Source organism: Puntigrus tetrazona, chromosome 2 (genome assembly GCF_018831695.1).
Source record: "Puntigrus tetrazona isolate hp1 chromosome 2, ASM1883169v1, whole genome shotgun sequence".
Taxonomy (NCBI): domain Eukaryota; kingdom Metazoa; phylum Chordata; class Actinopteri; order Cypriniformes; family Cyprinidae; genus Puntigrus; species Puntigrus tetrazona.
This window is the reverse complement of record NC_056700.1, coordinates 2615358-2633557: the sequence shown is the minus strand read 5'-3', so window position 1 is coordinate 2633557 and position 18200 is coordinate 2615358. Positions and strand designations below refer to the sequence as shown.

The 18200-nt window shown below is 39.1% G+C and overlaps 2 protein-coding genes, 1 long non-coding RNA gene and 2 other non-coding genes across 5 annotated transcripts in view; 1 reads left to right on the top strand and 4 right to left on the bottom strand.

Moving 5' to 3' along the window:
* Positions 1-1001: 1001 nt before the first annotated feature.
* On the bottom strand, positions 1002-12716 carry dvl3a (dishevelled segment polarity protein 3a). Its single transcript, XM_043220789.1, has 15 exons — positions 12174-12716; positions 9209-9278; positions 8310-8428; positions 8075-8190; positions 7804-7945; positions 6600-6693; positions 6452-6521; positions 6072-6211; positions 5906-5982; positions 5730-5797; positions 5027-5176; positions 4615-4746; positions 3756-3923; positions 2781-2984; positions 1002-1980 (listed from the first exon to the last, which is right to left on the bottom strand). Exons 1-15 carry the CDS (start codon positions 12332-12334, stop codon positions 1655-1657), a joined length of 2037 nt encoding a protein of 678 aa, XP_043076724.1. The 5' UTR covers positions 12335-12716; the 3' UTR covers positions 1002-1654.
* Positions 12717-14679: 1963 nt separating this feature from the next.
* On the bottom strand, positions 14680-16351 carry LOC122355548. Its single transcript, XR_006252229.1, has 5 exons — positions 16199-16351; positions 15682-15766; positions 15306-15354; positions 14944-15007; positions 14680-14744 (listed from the first exon to the last, which is right to left on the bottom strand). It is a non-coding gene; the product is annotated as an uncharacterized LOC122355548 (long non-coding RNA).
* LOC122329004 lies at positions 15109-15242 on the bottom strand. Its single transcript, XR_006247877.1, has one exon. It is a non-coding gene; the product is annotated as a small nucleolar RNA SNORA13 (small nucleolar RNA).
* On the bottom strand, positions 15424-15556 carry LOC122328998. The gene has a single exon (XR_006247876.1). It is a non-coding gene; the product is annotated as a small nucleolar RNA SNORA13 (small nucleolar RNA).
* Positions 16352-16959: 608 nt separating the features above from the next.
* The window catches only part of pcyt1aa (phosphate cytidylyltransferase 1A, choline a), an 8937-nt gene continuing 7696 nt past the window's right edge, over positions 16960-18200 (top strand). The window contains exon 1 of the mRNA XM_043253964.1: positions 16960-17166. The gene's annotated coding sequence lies outside the window, so the exon portion shown is untranslated. The remainder of the gene's footprint in view (positions 17167-18200) is intronic.

Below are 18200 nucleotides of genomic sequence, written 5' to 3'. Positions count from 1 at the left end.
CTTCAGACGCTCCTCCAAGGGTGTCTGTATGTTATTTGTATGTATATTATTTTTCTCATGTTTGGAAGATAGAGGTTAAAATGTATTTGTAATGTTTTTGTTTCCAGCAATCTGCGCTCCCGGTGTCTTCACTCTTGCTGTCCGTCCGTGTTTCATTTGGCCTCATTTGTGCTCGTCTTGTTTGCATTTCACTACGGATTTAAAGGCAATAGATGATTCTCTGATTGAAGGGCCATCCAGACCCTTATATATGTATATATGCATAACAGTAGGCCTACCTATGAATGCCATTTAGTAGGACATCTTTTAGGGTGTTCTTATGCATTTTCTGATCTTCCATGGGAAGTTACATTGCTGTGTTTTGTACTAAAGTTTAATACGCATATTTCTCATATTTGTTCTCACCTTTGGATCACGTTTTCATTTATGCTCCTGGTGTCCTCGTTATTGTGACTTACCATTATTTCGTTGGTTTATGTTTTGTTTTTGAGACACCTTCCATGTGTCCTCGCTCGGCCCTTTCTTCTACTCTGGTTTTGGCCACAAAAAGCGGTGTTACTTGTTCGGTTCCCATTCTGTGATGCTTTTTAAAATGGTTTTTCCCAATGCTATTTTTTTTACTAGCTATGAAACAGTGACAACAGTGCTTTTTTCCCCCTCCACACTTTCAAAAGCCTATTTGATTTGACATCCTGTTGTGGGAGAGTTAACACAGAAACTGAATACATTCAATTTATATGCTCATCTATACACCTGTAATTACTCAGAAAACATTACACATTAGCCTTCAGAGACTTCCTAATCAAATCGTCCCAAACAAATACCCAAAGCTACCAGACAACCTTTCGAAGCTCTTAAAAGGTTGGAGATTATTAGCTGACAAACAATCGAAGCAGACGTGGACAGAGACACAAACTCAGGAACATCTGGATTCCAGATGAAGACGAGAACCTTGACATTCCTCGAGCTGAACCCATAAAACACACACACGGACACAAGCGTACTCCAAGCAGGTCACAATAAAACTATATTTATAAATTAAAAAAAAAAAAAAAAATCTCCTTAACGTGGTACTTCAAAAATTTCTCCCAATACAATATAGCTGACAAACACTGAAAAATATATTCTCAGTAAAAACAAGATTCATGAATAATGAAATATCTGCAGGAGACATTTACAGAGAGTAAAAATTTAAAAGGGCAAAAAAAAAAGGTTAAGAACCTCCAAATACAAGGGCAACAGAAATTTGGAAATTTGACATTTATGTCCTTGGCTGGACTACATTCACCATGAATCCTCACACCCATATAGTGTAGTAACTAAATCCCATTCAATTATTGCTATTTCTCTCAAAACCTCGCTCTTTTTTTCTCCCATCATTCCATTTTCTCCAACAGCACATGTCCCAGTTATTTTGAGGTGATATAGTACATTTAGTAAAACGTCTTGATCTGTTATCGTAAGCACGAATTGCTCGCTTATGCTTCATTAGACTAATTTCTAAGACCTAAGTGATGTCGGGGGCTCACAAGCTACTGAATTTTAGGTCAGCACTAATCCTAATTCTAATCGGCTGCACTAGTAGGCCACGTTTTTTTTTTTTTTTTTGTAATTCGTAAGGCAAAAAACAGTTCTGGGCACTTCTGCTTGCAAGTCACATGATGTCGACGAAGAACTCCCCGTTGGCTGTGTTGCACGAGCGCCGGGAGCCCGTGAGTTCGGGGGGAATGCTGGCAAGATGGCGTCCGGACGGCGACCCCGGGCCGGCCCGCGCGGACCCCTGTTTCAGGCTGTAGCTGTGAGATCGGGAGCTGCGCACGCTGCCCTCGCTGGGCGGCACCGAGCGCTCGCTGGGGGCTCGGTCTCTGCGGAAGTCAAAGTCATGAGCGTCGCCCATTTCGCTTCCTCCTCCTAACCTGAAGTCTCCGGCCGCGGGTTTCCCCTCAGTCCTGCTCCAGCTGCAGTTTGAACCGCTGCTCCCTGCGGACGGCAAGGTTAATGCGAGAGCGTCACTGGAGATGCAACGAATGTTTGGCAAACAAAATTGTTCGGCTGAAAATAGCAAAAAAAAAATACATTTTTTTTTAAATAAATTAAAATTTATTTATAAATAATAAAATATATATATATATATATATATATATATATATATATATATATATATATATATATATAGCTATATTTTTTACGCTAGCCAAACAGGAAAAAAAACAAACATTTTTGCTATTTAATTTATGCAATTGCGAAAAAAAAAAAAAAAAAAGGCAAAATATCTTTTTGTCCAGCTTCGGCCAAGAATATTTTTTCAGTGCATCCCTAAACGTCAGCATTAGGACTGTTCACACCGAGGACGATAACTAAAAAAATATTGATAAAGATATATTTTTAAAAATCGTTCTCAATATTAAAAGAACAGCAGAGTGCGCTGTTGTACTGTGCGTGAAGTGTGGAGCTGAACGGCGCCTACATTTTTGGTCACACGGACCTTTTAAATGTGTAACAACAGTATTTCTGCGCACTCAAAACAATAAAACATTGCGCTTTTGTAAAACGACGAAAGCAAACGATGCGCTTTCTGCCGTGTCTGTTTTCCCTCTAACATATTTATAATCGCTACTTCTGTTTGTGTGCTGCGACAAGATTTATGCATGCTCTTATTAGGCAATTAAAGGCTCAAACGGTTTATTAATACCGTAATGCTTGAAATGATAGACCAGCCGACAACGAAACCCTGTAGTTGAGGGCAGCCCTAGTCAGCAGCGTGATTGGAGGCGACTCACCTTCGCTGTGCTGGCTGCCTGCGCTTCCTCCACCGGCTTCAGAGTAGCTGTGAGCCGCATCCGGGAGGGAATGGGCCGGCGGGTACTGGTAAGGGAACGCGGTCGGCCAGGGAGCTTCAGCGGGGTGAAGCAAGGGAGCCAGAGTGTCCTGATCGGACGCGCCGCTGGATCCGTCATGGTCATGCAGAGAGAGATGGGCCATGTCTACAATAAAACATGCTCATGTTGATCAGAGGGACGGCACAGAGACTAGCCTTCATTTCGGTGATGACCTATTTTCCCATGACTAAGTTGACGTCACGCGTGATTAGTAACCGTGACTACATGAATTTGCGATATCCTTGATGAAAAAATACCTAAAAATATAGTAAAATGCACTGAAAATGTACTAAAAATAACTATCATAATATTCATTTTCTTAAACCAAATAAAAGAGGAGAAAAAATTATTTAATAAAAATTTTCCCTTGTACAGGCAGGAGCGCACTAAACACAGCACTGGAATATTTATACAACTACATAAACAGAATATGACTTTTTTCATATTCTGAACAACTGGAATAACAACTCAAATCCAAACAGCCCTTACTAGCGCGCAACGAAAGAATGAAGTCGTTTTGTTTCAATTTACGATGAACAAGTACCAAACGTAAACTGTGGTAATCCGTCCTTCCGAAGCGCAGTTACTCTTTCTTCCGTCAAGCACGACAGGAGACGTTTAGGAGAATCTCTGAGCTGCTTTTTACATGCAACGAATGCATATGGAAGCTGTCACTCCATGTGACTTTCACATTGGCCTAAATCGCTGCTAGTTCCTTTGTGTTGGTTTTGCGTGTCTAGGCTCTAAAAGGAATTTTTTTGAGAGGACTGAAATTTAAAACCGCAGCTCTCAAATGGCAAATCACGTGTCGCATATTCAAACTATAGGTCCACTCGGACTTCGTTTGTGGCTGAACGGGGTGCTGAAAGTACTTACTGCCAGAAAGATCTCCAAAAATGTAGTAGCACTGCTCTGAGAAAGTGATTTTGTTGACCGTGTGGCGGATGAAGCCGGCCTTCAGCAGGTTGCTGGCGTACTTTCGTGCTTCACGGCGATCTGCAAAGCCCTCCACGTGATGAAACAACCAGTCAACCACATCAGAGCCTGTAAGACAACAAGTACAAGTACCATCAAGTACTTTTCTTCCCTGTTGTGATCTACGAAATTATATGTGGAAAAAAATGCAAAATTATAAATAAATAAATGCAGGAGTTAATTGGTTCTATGCATCTGTTAATGACTGGATTTTGGATTTAGCAGCTGCACTAAAAATGAATGCGAATTAATTTTTTGTGCTGGGTCGATCACAAAGGGATGCTGTAAATGACTGGAGAAACTCGGCATGTGTCATTTTACTAAATCCAGTTATGAAAAAAAAATATATATATATATACACATGGATGTATCACTAACAATAATTTTTTTAAAATAAATCTAATCAAATGACATGCATTTAAAAAAATAATTCTTAATATAAAAAAATAATAATTTAGTGCTAATTTGACCGTTCTCAGTATCTCTGTAATGCAATGCTATCTTTACCATCCTTACAATAATCAACAATATTCCTTGTCATTCAAACTAAATATCCAAATATCCAATCAATTCTTAATGGACAAAATCAATTCACTCCGACATTTATTGTCATTCTTAATTTTTTCACATTAGAAGTAGGGATGATGTAATGATAAAACGTCTGTTTCATGTCGACTAATATAAGAAGATAATAAACTGATGCAAACTCTCGTTTAAAAACACCTTTAGTAATTGCAAGCACTAAAAAGTGTGTCTTGACCTATGAAAGCATTGGCTATAGTGATCTTCAGCCACATTCTGTCTCGAACTTCCAGTCCCGAGTCTGGACAGGCCATTGCTTTTGCAACTGTTGCCATGTCGCTGTGGACGGACAGGTGGTAGTCATCAAATCCTGCGAGAAGAACAACACACGGTTTACAAAAGCACGAAACACAAAGCATCTGCCTGGTGGCCAGAAACCAGGACCTCCCAAGTTCCACGTTCCACACCCAAATATCTAAACGTGACTCAAGTCCCGTCCATTTAAGTCACTAGGACTTTTTTTTACCTATTTTGTCAACCGCAAGGTCAACCGGTAAGTCTGAAAATAAACAGAGCAACTTTTCCATGATTTAAGGGATTAAAGAAATGTTAAATTGTGTGCCATAACAAGTGAAGATCAGATTTCTTACTCTCCGTCTCTGGGATGGAGCTGGAGATGGAAGAGCTGGTGGAGGTGACCGTGCTCATGGAGGGACTCATGCCGTAGGGAGGATAGACACCCGTCATGGCTGCCGTATGGGACACCCAGGCTGCAGGGTCAATGGGCCGGATGGGCTCGCCTGGGACAGAAGACAACCAGTACTCAACAAAGCAGTACAGAACAGACGGGTTTATAAGGCTCCTTTAAAAATCAAGACCTACCTAAACCCTGTTGATCAAACTAAAAGTACATCTTAATTGGCTGTAAAGTTAAAGTTTGGTTCTTCTTATCAATAGCCATTTTCATGCTATAATTAAATCTATTATATTACAACATGACATGATTTCAATATACGTACACAATACTCTACAAGGGTTCAGACGGAGTAAAATTTGACTTTTTTATGCTCAGCAAGGACGCATATATTTAACCAAAAATAAAAACATGAAATATTTGTACACTTAACCCTTTTCTATTTAAATTAATTTTAAAATATACTTAATTTGTGTGTTGCAAAACATAATTGTCAGCTTCATAACGCCAACATTTACTTCTTCGTCAACAGAAAGCCATACATTTTATGAATCGGAATCTTTGGTGGCGCATTTCTCCAAAAAAAACCCCAAAAATAATAACTCTGTATTGTTGCATTTGTGTAAACGAGTGTGCGAGAGTGAAAAAAACTGACTCACTCCTCGGCAAAGCAAAGCAACTGTTTGGGTTTGGGTCCCAGCATTTGGCCACAGTGAGCGACACGGGTCTGCAAAAAAAAAATTTAAAAAGTAATAATCGGTGCAGCTGTTAACACGCTTTTGTTAATAAGCTGCACACATCCCATACAACACGAATGTTTTGTAACATGACTCACCCAGGCTTATGCACGATCTCCCTCAGCACTCGTACGGCATCGTCGTTGCACATGTTCTCGAAGTTAATGTCATTCACCTGTGAGAAAAAAAAAACGAAATTTGAACTGATACAACCAGCGTCTGTGTCAGATTGCTATCCTGAACGCGTCTTCATCCAGTCCTCACCTGCAGCAGCATGTCACCCGGCTCGATCCGCCCGTCGGCTGCCACCGCTCCACCCTTCATTATAGAGCCGATGTAGATGCCTCCATCTCCGCGCTCGTTGCTCTGACCCACGATACTGATGCCCAGGAAGTTATACTTCTCTAAACGAGGTAAAGCGAGAGTGGACTTTAATAATATGCATATTTGCACATCTGTAATATCATGTTATTCAGGCAGAAAAAAAATTATTGGGTTTAAAAACATGTGCCTTTAATAAATTTAATCATACAGAACCAATTTAATTAAAGCAATAACACTGCAAAAAATGCTTTTCTAGTTTAGTTTTTTGGTCGTCGTTTCCAGGCAAAATATCTAGTTAAAAAAAACGAACGCTGACTCACCCATATTTAAAGTGACAGTGATGATATTCAGTGACATAGTGGAGTCAGTGATGCTACTGAAAGATGAAGACTGGCGAAAGAAAGAGAAAGATTCAGTATGGTTTTATATATCGCATTAGACACTTAAGAGCTCTGCTTGCCGTCTCACCCTCTCCATTTGCTGGGCTTTGGGTCTGCGTCTCCGCCGGCGGTGTCTTCTCATCAGCCTGGACGAGCCGCTTTGCTCTGTAACACTGCTGAAACTGCAGAACGGATGGCACAATATAGTGATTGCATGAGCTTCGAAAAAATTCATTTTGTTTTGAGTCACAGGCAATGCGAAACATTATTGATCGCTAGGGGTGGGAAGCGCAGAAATTAAGTCCGTCACCCGTATGTGGTAACATCTTTACGGTTTGTTTATCCAACAAATATTTCATTTTAATTTGGCATTTACTTTATCTTGCTTTCAGTACAAGCCTCCACAGGCTTGCGCGGTTGCCAGATGTCAAGAGTTAAAATCCCCAATCAGAGCTTCTCTCTTATATCGATACATTTTCTGCCCAGTGGTTACATAACTTTCTCAACCTGGCAACCACGCACGCACAAACATGCGCACACGCACACACACACACTTGTTCCTGTGAATTGTGGGGAATTTCCCTAGACCTCCATTGCTTTTATACTGACCAAACTATATTTCTATCCCATAACCCAACCTTAACCCTTATGCATTATAGAAAACCTGCTAGCATTGTTACACTTTCATATAAAGAAAACATGTATTTTTAATCATTTTTTCCCTACAAGGACAGTTTTACAATTTCAGAATTTACTATTCTTGTGTATCTTTACTATCCACAATATAGTATAAACAAGTAAACATATACTACATTACTGGAAAAAAGCTGAAAACACAGGCAGTTGGAGTTTAGCGATCTTTACTGAGATATTCTGCTCAAACTAAAGTGCAATACAGCCAGTCTGTGTTCTTTCATGAGGCCATTCGCACTACTTGCTGTGAAAGCGTGCAATTCAAGCGCGCATCAACGAAGATTTTAATGAAAAGTACTCATTTGTTTTATGTTAGATTCAATCATGTGTTCAAATTCAGTTGAAAAAAATCAGTAAGGTTTGCTAACGTTAAACCATTAAAGTTACCGACTGCATGATAGCTTAGGGGAATATTTTCAGGGGTAGAGAAGTCTTATTGCAAGTAGAATAATCGAAATAAAGCGTTACCAAAATCTCTACAAGAGCGATGATTACCCAAGCCTGCCAGTCAAACCAGAGCTCTGAAAAACCTCACTAAACCACAGGCGCTCGCCGTGATCGTAATCATATTGAGGACGAGCAAATGCTGTGAAACTCACCGGCTGGTGGAGCCGTCATCCGAGTCAAAACAGCTGCTTGATTCCAGTTCACTGCTCATGAGGGAAGAACGGCTGTCACAGATGTCATAACCTCCCAGATCCATGCCTCTGCCGCCTCGCGAGTAGCCATTCTGCCTTCCTCCTAGATGAAGTACCTCAGACATTAACGCTCAGTTGTTCCAAATATCAACTAATCTTACTTTTACTGAAAAACTCAACTAAACATGGCATCGAAAGACATGTCCAGTGAGAAAAGAGCGTCGACACGCACCAGAGTGCTCATGTGAGTGTTTCCTGCGCGATCTGTCCCTCTCCCTTCTGTGCGACACGACCGAATCAGTCTCCGTTTCATCGTCCACACCGTGCCGGCTGCCTGCAGCCTTTGGACTGTGTGCCAGAGAAAATTAAAGAGTACAGAAACAGAAGACTGTGAGAACATGATCCTCGTTTTAAGTTTTACTGCCAGCTTGCTATTCGATCTGATCATTTGTACAAAAGAGGCGTACTGGAAGGACGGGGGTCTGGAATCTCCAATGCCTTGGCTTCTCTCGTGAGACGGCGGTCGCTCGGACTGACTCTCCGCCACCGAGCATCCGTCTGAGTGGGAGCCGTCTGACGACACCAGCTATCAAGACACATGAAGAAACATTGATATGCAGCTCACAGTAATCTGAAGTGGTTGGACATGACTCACTACATGGTTTAACAGAGTTACAGCTTATCAGAACGGCTTCTTGTTGAGAAAAACAATGCAAATGCAGAGTATAAGACATCCTGGAAAGTGCACTGTTATTGTCTCTCAAAAGAGTCGACTCCGAAACATTGAAAAGAGTCATTTTTAAAAGAATCCCAAGCCCTTTCGGGAAACATTAGCATATAGCCCACCCACTTGTTGAGCTTTTCGCATTGGTCTAAACGAAAATGCATATTCATTCTTCCGACACTAGGGGCTGCTATTGGAACAGTAAAAACAAGGTTTCATATGGTTTAAAAAAAAAAAGTTAACAACTCTAAAAATGTTGTGTGGTGTAACTTTCCAGTAAAAATGTACACCTGGCCATGTGTCCACATGTGTGCTTTGTTTAAATAGTAATATATTAATTGTGCGCTTGTTCCTGCCGTCATTCAAAATGAAAAAGACGGTTGCATGCCATTTAAATATAAATGAGTTGCTCATAAGACAAAGCTTATGCGGCAGACCAAAGTCTTTGATTTAGCTGCATCAGACCGAAGTGAACCTTAAGCAGGAATGACTGGCAGACTCTTTGAAAAATACAAATACAGCAGAGCAAGCACTCTAGAGAACCAGCAATGGGCTGAATTAAAAGGCTGATCTATTATGCAAGGAGCACCAGGGAATTAAGATGCAGGACTGGATGGGATGTGTGCGTGTCTCTGTTCTCACCCAGCAAATCACGCGGCCATTGTAACAGGGAAGTTTCGCATTGTCGTCAGTGATTTCCTCCTTGACCACCCTGCAGAAACGAGAAACAGAGAAATAAAGAAAAGAATCAGAACAGACAGGTCTTATTTTCCAACCACAGAACTGCAAAAAAAAAAGAAAGCTCAGCTTTAGAGATCCCCAGTGTGTCTGGGAATAAATTAGAATACATAAATGAGACAATGCCATTAGATGAAAGAAAGGACGGGTTGGATCAGAAACGCATAAATCAGATGAACATGCACACACACGTGCTCACAGAACACACAAAGGGCTGAACGCAGGGGGACTCCAGCAGATAAGAATTCAAAGATATTTCAGCTGTACGAGATCGTACCGCTACAAAGTTGAAAGTTCGCAGAGCTGTGTGAAAAGACCTGTTTGATTTACAACCAAGACTGTGACAGATCGATTCCATTCCATTATCAGTTTGTAAAACTACAAAATGTGTAGTTTCCTTTCCATGACTTTTTCTTTTTTTAATATTTCTATACAGGACTGATGCTTGAAAATTAAACAATGTCGTGAAAAGCACAAATACTACATATTTGCTCTGAATTATCGTATGCACGGTATATAATCACTATATGCAAAACATTTATGTCAGTAAGTTTTATTATTATTATTATTATTATTGATGGAAATTAATGCTTTCATTTAGCAAGGATGCATTAAATTGAAAGTAACAAAAGGGATTTTTACACTGACACTGAATTTCTACTCGTACAAAAAAATCCTGGGGAAAAAAATTATTCTACACCGATAACATTCATGAGACGCATGTTAGATATTAGAATGACTATCTTTTAATATATTCAATTAGACAACCCATTATGTTGAATTGCAAAATTACTGTTTTTACTATATTTTTGACCAAATAAATGCACATAAGAGAGTTCTTTTAAAACACATAAATAAATCTTACTGCATCGTATAAATAGGTATAGTTGGATCATGCTGTACAGAATGTCAACTTTCCAAAAGTGAAATATCCTTCACAAAACAAGGGACAAGCCAGCATTATTTTCTGTGGCATTCAAAACTGTGCTGCAGATGCTTAATATTTTTACAACAGATTATTTCTTTAATCTATACTATTGGTTTTTAACACAAAATACCCGTTTTATGTTAAAACGGGTTCATTCACAAACGCTCTAATCCAATAACGGCGTTTAAAAGTGTGTAAAAAGACTCTTTGTTGTGCAAAACATCAATAGAGACAGATTCAATTGAGCTATTCGTTTCCATTTGGCAGAAATCGGAGACTGCCCTTCAACGACGAACATCTTTAAGCTTTTAATGAACTTTTTTTTGAAGGGGAGTTAAAGGGAGGGGAACGGGACGATCAAACTACGACATATTTCACTGGGGAAGGTTGTAAAGCTGCCAGCACTGAAGCGATCAGGGCATTCCACAGTCACTGCCTGCAGTTGTTCCAAGTCAACATTCTTTCGCCTAATGCAACAGACAGACAAGACAAGAACACTAGCCAGCTCTCCAAACGAGACCTATTCACAAGCTAGGGGTTAGATACAGGTAACATTATACACATATAATGCACTTTTAAACCTGAAAACAAAAATGAAGCCAAGTTTCCAGTTACTTCAATCAACGTACAAGTAAATATTGCACCATCAAGAACAATGTATAGCAATAATACCAAGATATGAAGGAAATGCCCAAAAAAAACGTTCTGAACAATTCATTTTCGAACAAGTCATAATGATTGAGAATTATTCCTTATTTTATTTTTAAGTCAATCGAGAAATATTGCTGCCCAGATTTTAATTAATTCATTCGATAATCATAATGTAATACATACAAGATCTCCAATAAAGACATTGCAAACACTACTCGAATATCCAATTAATTATGTTTAAACGCAAAGCACGACTTGAAAACGTTGCTGCTTTTGATTCGTTTCCATGCTGTACTCTAAAATTACACGATATTGGGATAAAAATAACAAGACGCTTCCAAATGTTCCACGTCCCGGCAACCCTGGTCCACTTATCCAAATATGTGTTCAGGGTTTGCTTTTAAAGACATAATGAAGGCCTGAACAAGAGGTCAGAGAGTTCACGCGGGCTCCAAACCGCGTTTAAGGAATGAAAACCTTGGAAAAGTGAGCCTATGGCTAATGACCAAGACCACACCATAAAGTTAAGAGCGTCCAAAAATTCCATATAAACGCACCTCGAATGTTTTCATCATTTGGGGGGATGTTGGGGTTTGGGGGACATATGGCGGCTGAACGGCGCATGCGCACTGCGCATTCAAACAGATTCTACTGTACTTCTGCGTCTTTGAATCGAGGTGAAAAATTCCTCGGCGTTAGTTAAACGGTTCAGTTTCGGCGATACTCGCCCGTAAATGTTCCGACGCGGAGCTGCTTTGTGGGGGAAAAAAGAAAGAAAATACTTCAGGAACCGGATCCCAACACAATAAGCGTAAAGAAACCCCAAAACCAAGAACGGTTTTTGTGTAGTCATGGTAATTTAGACCGACGCTGAAGAACATTCAAGAAAGGATACTGAACTACTCCCTCCTGTGATACTTTGACTGTGGTTACCAACCATTCAGTAACTAACTAAGTAACTAACTGCACCCAAAGCTCGTACCGACAGGCCAAAAGCCATATTTGAGAGTAATCCAGCCTTAAAATGGATGCCGTCGTCAATTGAACAGGACCTAACGTTCACCCCCGCTGAACCCCACACACACACCGCTCGTTTGACTCTCCTTTCACACACACACACACACACACAGTTGTTTCCAACACAACTAATAAAACACATTAAATCGGCCTCTGAAAAATCAGGGCAGTCGATCCACGAACCAAACGAGGAGAGAAAAAGAGCTGGAATTGTACGCCAAACCCGAGAAATGCACGCAGAAGTGCAAAAAACTAAATGTACGGCAGGCTCACCCAAAGTCATCGTCCATGGATTTAAAGAAAAACTTGTAGTTTGGTTTCTTGAGGGCATTTTTCAGGTCCAAAAGGGTGACCCTTTCGGCAGGGATGGGCAGTTTGACCAGGTATGGAGTTTCCTGGTCGTCGAGGTGGTAGATAACTTTGGTCTCCCCCATCGCAGACCGCTGGGGAGAAGTGAACGGCGGTCATCCGGCGCAGGGGCGACCCTGATGCCCCTCCACAGTGGGCTTCTGCTCGCTTTCGCCCGCCAGTTGACTTTTTTTTGGTTAATCCCGTTCTCTCTTTCTTTCTTCGCCTTCCTCCGGAGTTCCCAGGAATCTTCTGTATCAGCGCGAATATCCCATGAGCCGACGGGTCCGAAAGGCGATCAGCGACCCATGCTCTTATTTCGCCGCGTCCCGCCGTGTGGGAGCGGAGGACAGTGCGTGAAACGCGCGATGAAGAAGCTTATTTTGGTCAGGAATGCCGCGGCTCCTCGGAGAGCTTCCCTGCGCTCTCCTTGCAGCGGGTTTTGTATTGCTTTCATTGACGCCGAGTGCCCGGGGAAACGCGCTCCCTCTAGCGGAGAGGGGTGGTAGCTGCGGAAAAGTTACTTGGGGTCATTCTACTGAACGGATGCCATTTGGAGAGCGGGGTGAACGGGGCCTGCTTTGTCCACTAGGCAGGGAGAATGCGTCTAAATATATGTCAGTGTCTAATATCAGCTATAGAATCACATACATAGAGATAAAAAAACAGCACTTTGAAAGAGGACACAACTGTATGTTCAGTTAGGAGTAAACTGTGACATATCATTGAAGTAGCCTACATATGAATCATTTAAATTCAGAATAAAGATGGGAATACAGTGGATGTTATAATTGAAGCGCTATCCGATTCTAAAATGTTATTTCACATATCGTTCAGTTAAATATCAACAAAATTAAAAAACAATTTTTTTTAAATAGCTAGACAAAACATTTATAAAATCCTTATAAAATTATTATTCCATGTAAACAGTGCTGGGTGGATTGCAATCCGTTACTGATTGTAAATTATGATGAAAAACGTCAGTAGTGTAACGGGTAATGCATTTTGATTACTTTTAGATTATCTTTGCTTGTGTACATATTTGAATTCGATTATTATATAAGGTTATTTATAAACCCTTATTATAAAAGAGAAATAAAAAACATTCCATTTATCAACATCATAAAATGCATTAAACATTACATTAATTCTAGGTTTTAAAAAAAAACTTGATTCTGATTTTGAGCATTTTAAAATGTAACAGACTTTATTACAAGTGTTACTTTTTTGTAATCTGACTGCGTAAAAGATTACTTGTAATCAGCTACTGTTAGTGAAATATAAAAAGTAATACAAACTAAATATATGGAGAAAAAACCTTGCACTTTATGTTAATTGTTTATGCATCAGCCAATGTTTTGTTGGTACGTATCTGCTATGTAGCACGTTAATGAATCATTTTTTTTATCCCTTGATACAGCTCAACCTGTATATAGTTCACATTAAAGTAGGTTAGATAAAATTAGAGACAATACAATGACTTGACCTGGTTTATAATTACTGTGGTTTGCAGGCTGATTTGACTTCTGCATCATATAACAGTCAAGTCACATGGTGTTAACACCAGGGAAATGTTCAGTCATTAGTCACATCAAATGCTCATATAAACTCCCAGAATGTCTTTTTGTGCATTTTGTCGTTTTTCAGGTGTACAGAAAACTATCAGATCTTTATTCACCATTGTATATTTTATTTATGCCGGTTATGTGCAGCACTATAAATCGCAAAAATGTTTATCAAGTACGTTAAAACGGTCACGGCTATCTGAGACACGCACAAGACAAATCATTTGTAATACTAAAGGTTTCAAAGTTTTGCAAGTAAACGCAAATTGGCCTTTCTAACCTACATGTCATTCACGTTAGTGAATAGCCAATGCATAAAAGATCACATTTCATTGAATAACTCGTGGTTAATGTTTGGCCAGTGCAATTTTTCACCAAAATATCAACTACAGGTAAAGAGCGATTGCAAAAGACGCTACATTTCATTTCTCTGAAACTGATGGTTGAAATGTATACATTCAATTCAAACATTGTGTAAACGTTTATTAAGAGGCGTATTTCTAAAACGGTTTCACCATTTCAAATCTAACGAAAATTTAATTCTCCACAGTCCATTTTGTGTACAAAACTCACTTGTTAGCATTTCAAATCATTCTGGCACCAAATCACAACTTCCTAATGAGAGCAAGTCGTCCGAATTAAACCATTTTCTTCAATTCAGCAGGCATGATTTGTTTTTACTGCCCTAGAAGTCAGCAAGCAAAAAGTGGAACAACTATTTCTAATGTGGAAATTGAGTTTGGACCATTTACTTTTTTTAATACTGCGTACCACAAAACACTCGACTGATTTTTCAAGAGACCATAAACCACGCACATACAAAAAAAAAAAAAAAAAAAAAAAAAAAAAAAAAAAAAAAGACAGGCTGTTAAGCAGAAGGTTTTATTTATAAAAGAATGTAGCGCAGATTCACACGCGCAGAAAACAGCGTCTGGAAGAGAACAAGAAATATTAAGCCACGGAAACACTTGGACGCAGCATGAACATATGAATGCTGAAAATCTGGCAATGAGCAACAGTTGTACAGAACAAGTCTGAATTGTTGAACTCAAACAAGCATGCGCATTTTTACCTTACAAACTGTTGAAACTAATCATGCTTGTCATTTTGAGCCGCTGTTGGTAACTCACCACTAGTCTTTGAATGCTGGGGAAGTTACCTCCGCTAGAAAGGATCACTCCTTGAATACAGACCCTTTAGAAAAAGGACAGGATGAAGTGCATTTAGCGTCAAGCTTTGCATATTTAGAGATTACATCATTATGAAGTATAGAGTTCATCAATTGTATAAAAAGTTAATATCCATGACATGACGCATTTGAAAGGCACAGATGTAAATGCCTTTCATCAGCCACCTCATGCATTACTGTCTGCCCTATTTGACACCACATTCATCAGAGAAGCAACGAACGGGTAACACATTAAAGGCATGATTAGCTTTATTTGTACCAAAACATCTTTTTAAACAGTTAAGGGAATTAAAATATTCATACCTGCACAGCAGGCGTCACATAACCTCGTCCATGCTGCAGGTCTGCTCACCTGAAATGATAAATGATCGCTAAAACATGTACACAAACGATCCAAGCTGTGAATGTAGCTTACTGTGAAAGCTGTTCTTGTCATAGCACAAGCAAGAGAAACAATTAGGTGTTCTCTCAAATTAGGCCACGTCAAGATTTATTGTATGCCCAAGTAGACACCACATTCATCTAATGGGAAATGAATGGGCAACACAAAGGCAAGACAGTTATCTAGTATAACTTGCCTTTCACTGGAAGTACCTTCGCTTTAATCAATTGTTTCCCCAATAAATGTATTTAAAATCAGCTGTTGATTCAAATGCATTAAAAAAAACAAAACTCATACCTGGAGCTCAAAAAGCACACGTTTCTCCCGGTCCTCATGGTGTTAACACGTGACACGGTGCACCAGCCATTTCCTGCTGCTTTCACTGTGGTGTTAAAACGTAGATAAATGTATTGCATTTATGCATTTTAAATAATAAGAATAATATCAGCAGCAAATAATAAAGTGTACTTGCAAAAATTAAAACCACTAGGAGCAGAAATAATCTTTAAAAATCCAACACTGAGGTACGTTTATTACATATTTAATAGAATATTACATATTTATATATAAATATAAAATAAATAATATTTCTTTATTAAACGTGACAACAGAAAGATTTATTTGCACATCTTAGCTGACGAATAACTAAAATAAACGGTGAATATTTTAAGAACAACATTCAACAGGCTAACGTTATTCCACAAACGGAATCCCCCGTTTTAATAATAGTACCACAAAAAGTAAACACTTACTAACAAACCTGCTCGTGTACATATAACATTCACTGCTTACTACAGAATGAAGTCGTCTTTACCTCTTTAAGAGCTCACGATGACCCTCGTTTCGACTTAATCATCTCCACGTGGACGGTCACCAGAGTCTCTCAGAGGGAACGAAGGACCCAGTTTAGGCGGTCGAGAAAGTGCCTGAGCGCAATTCCTGAGCCTACTCGCTTCCTCAACCTACACAACCGACAACCAGTCAAAGTTTGACACACCTACTTATTCCTCATTATAACTATTTTCCACATTTTGTACATAATGGATTTGTCTAGATTATAGCTCTGTACACGGTTCACTCTCTCAACCAACAATTTTTTTTAAATAGTATCGAAGAAATGATGTACTATAATTTTCTAGTGTAAACCAAACGAATACAATTAAATAATTAATTTCAAAATAAATTATAGGCACAGTTTATATATTTTATATATTTGTATGCAACACAATTTCACAGATGTAAATTTGAACAGAAAGTAGTACATTAAAACATTTGAGAATAAAAAATCGACTAGAAAAATTATTTAAAGGCTTTAACCCTTAACTCGAGCTTTCAACAAAAGCATTTACTGTAATCTGAATGAACAAAAATGAAAATGCTATGAATGTTTAATTTACCATCATATCACGGAGCATAGCAGGTGTTTTGTAATAAATAATAACACAAAAAGTTATTGCATTTGTATTTAATAGCACTATCAACAAATAAGTGGCAATCCTGCTTTTAACTTGTGGTAATGTAACGTAATGTCTAAATAAGAACTTGTGGTGGGACTTTTATTTTGAAACAGCATTTTTCCGCCATCTTGGAGCCGAATTAAGTTGATCCCAGTCTCTTTTGTGGCTCCTGTCAAATCGGAACTGAAGGTCTGAGATCACGATCAAAGGGACATTTAAACCACAAGACACTTCCGACTCCTGTCAGACTTCGACCCAGAGAAGCACAGACCTTCAAAACACCCTTTAACACGATCCGAGCGAATAACTGCACCAAAGCACAAGGGTAAGCAGTTAATGAGTGTTCGTGTCTGTATACGCGTCCTAAAGATAATCAACAAGAACCATCTGCTGTGTACCGCTGCTTGACAAACGAGCTCGAAACATTGTATTTATCAAGTTTGGCTGAGCACTTGAACTACTGTCACTTTTTGAGACACTCCCACCGCTATTTCATAACGTGTCATCCCTCCACCAATGGTTTGTTATGTTTGTCTCAGAACTAAAGTGAAATCCAGTAACCTGCGCTTCTTGCCAGGAATGTGGAGCATTATAACGGACAGTGGCCCGTGTCTCTGAACTAATTACTATTTTTGTTACACTTGCAGTGTATATATATATACACACACTCGCACAGCTGGGATTGCACTTAATAGTGTGCGTGCTCATTCGGACCCTGAAGATAAGAGACTGAAATAATGGGATCGTGTTTGTATTATAACCTAAAGTGCTGATCTGTCTTCGTGTCCTCGTCGTCCTGATGCCAGCGTGCGCTCTGAAACATGAGCTGGTCTTAGTTTAGTTTGATTATTTTAGTTGATGTGTCGGTTATGAGTGTGTTATTGTGGGTGTAACGTTGTGTTCGGGTCACATTCCTCACCTTTTGCTTCATTCACTGATAAGTGTCTGTGTTTAGATGAAGGAATGCTTGGAACGAGGAAGGGTTTCTATAGGCTTGCTCTGGAAATCTCTGTGGTTGATGACCTGAGATCACTTTTTAATGCAGTTTTTTTTTGCTGTCTTCCACCACAGTATAATAATGTGATTTTGTGTGTTTGTACATAAAAATTAATTCAGTTCTAACTCTTTATTTTTTTTTAAATCCCGTAGTACAAACCAAAAAACTGATATGTAAATTTGAAATGGAAAATGGCAAGATATAGTCACAATTGTAAGAAAAAAAACCTTTAGAATGGCAAGATATAAACTCATCTCTCATAATTAAGACCTATATTTTACTAAGAATGGTCAAAATAGGTTTATATATATATATATATATATATATATATATATATATATATATATATATATATATATTAT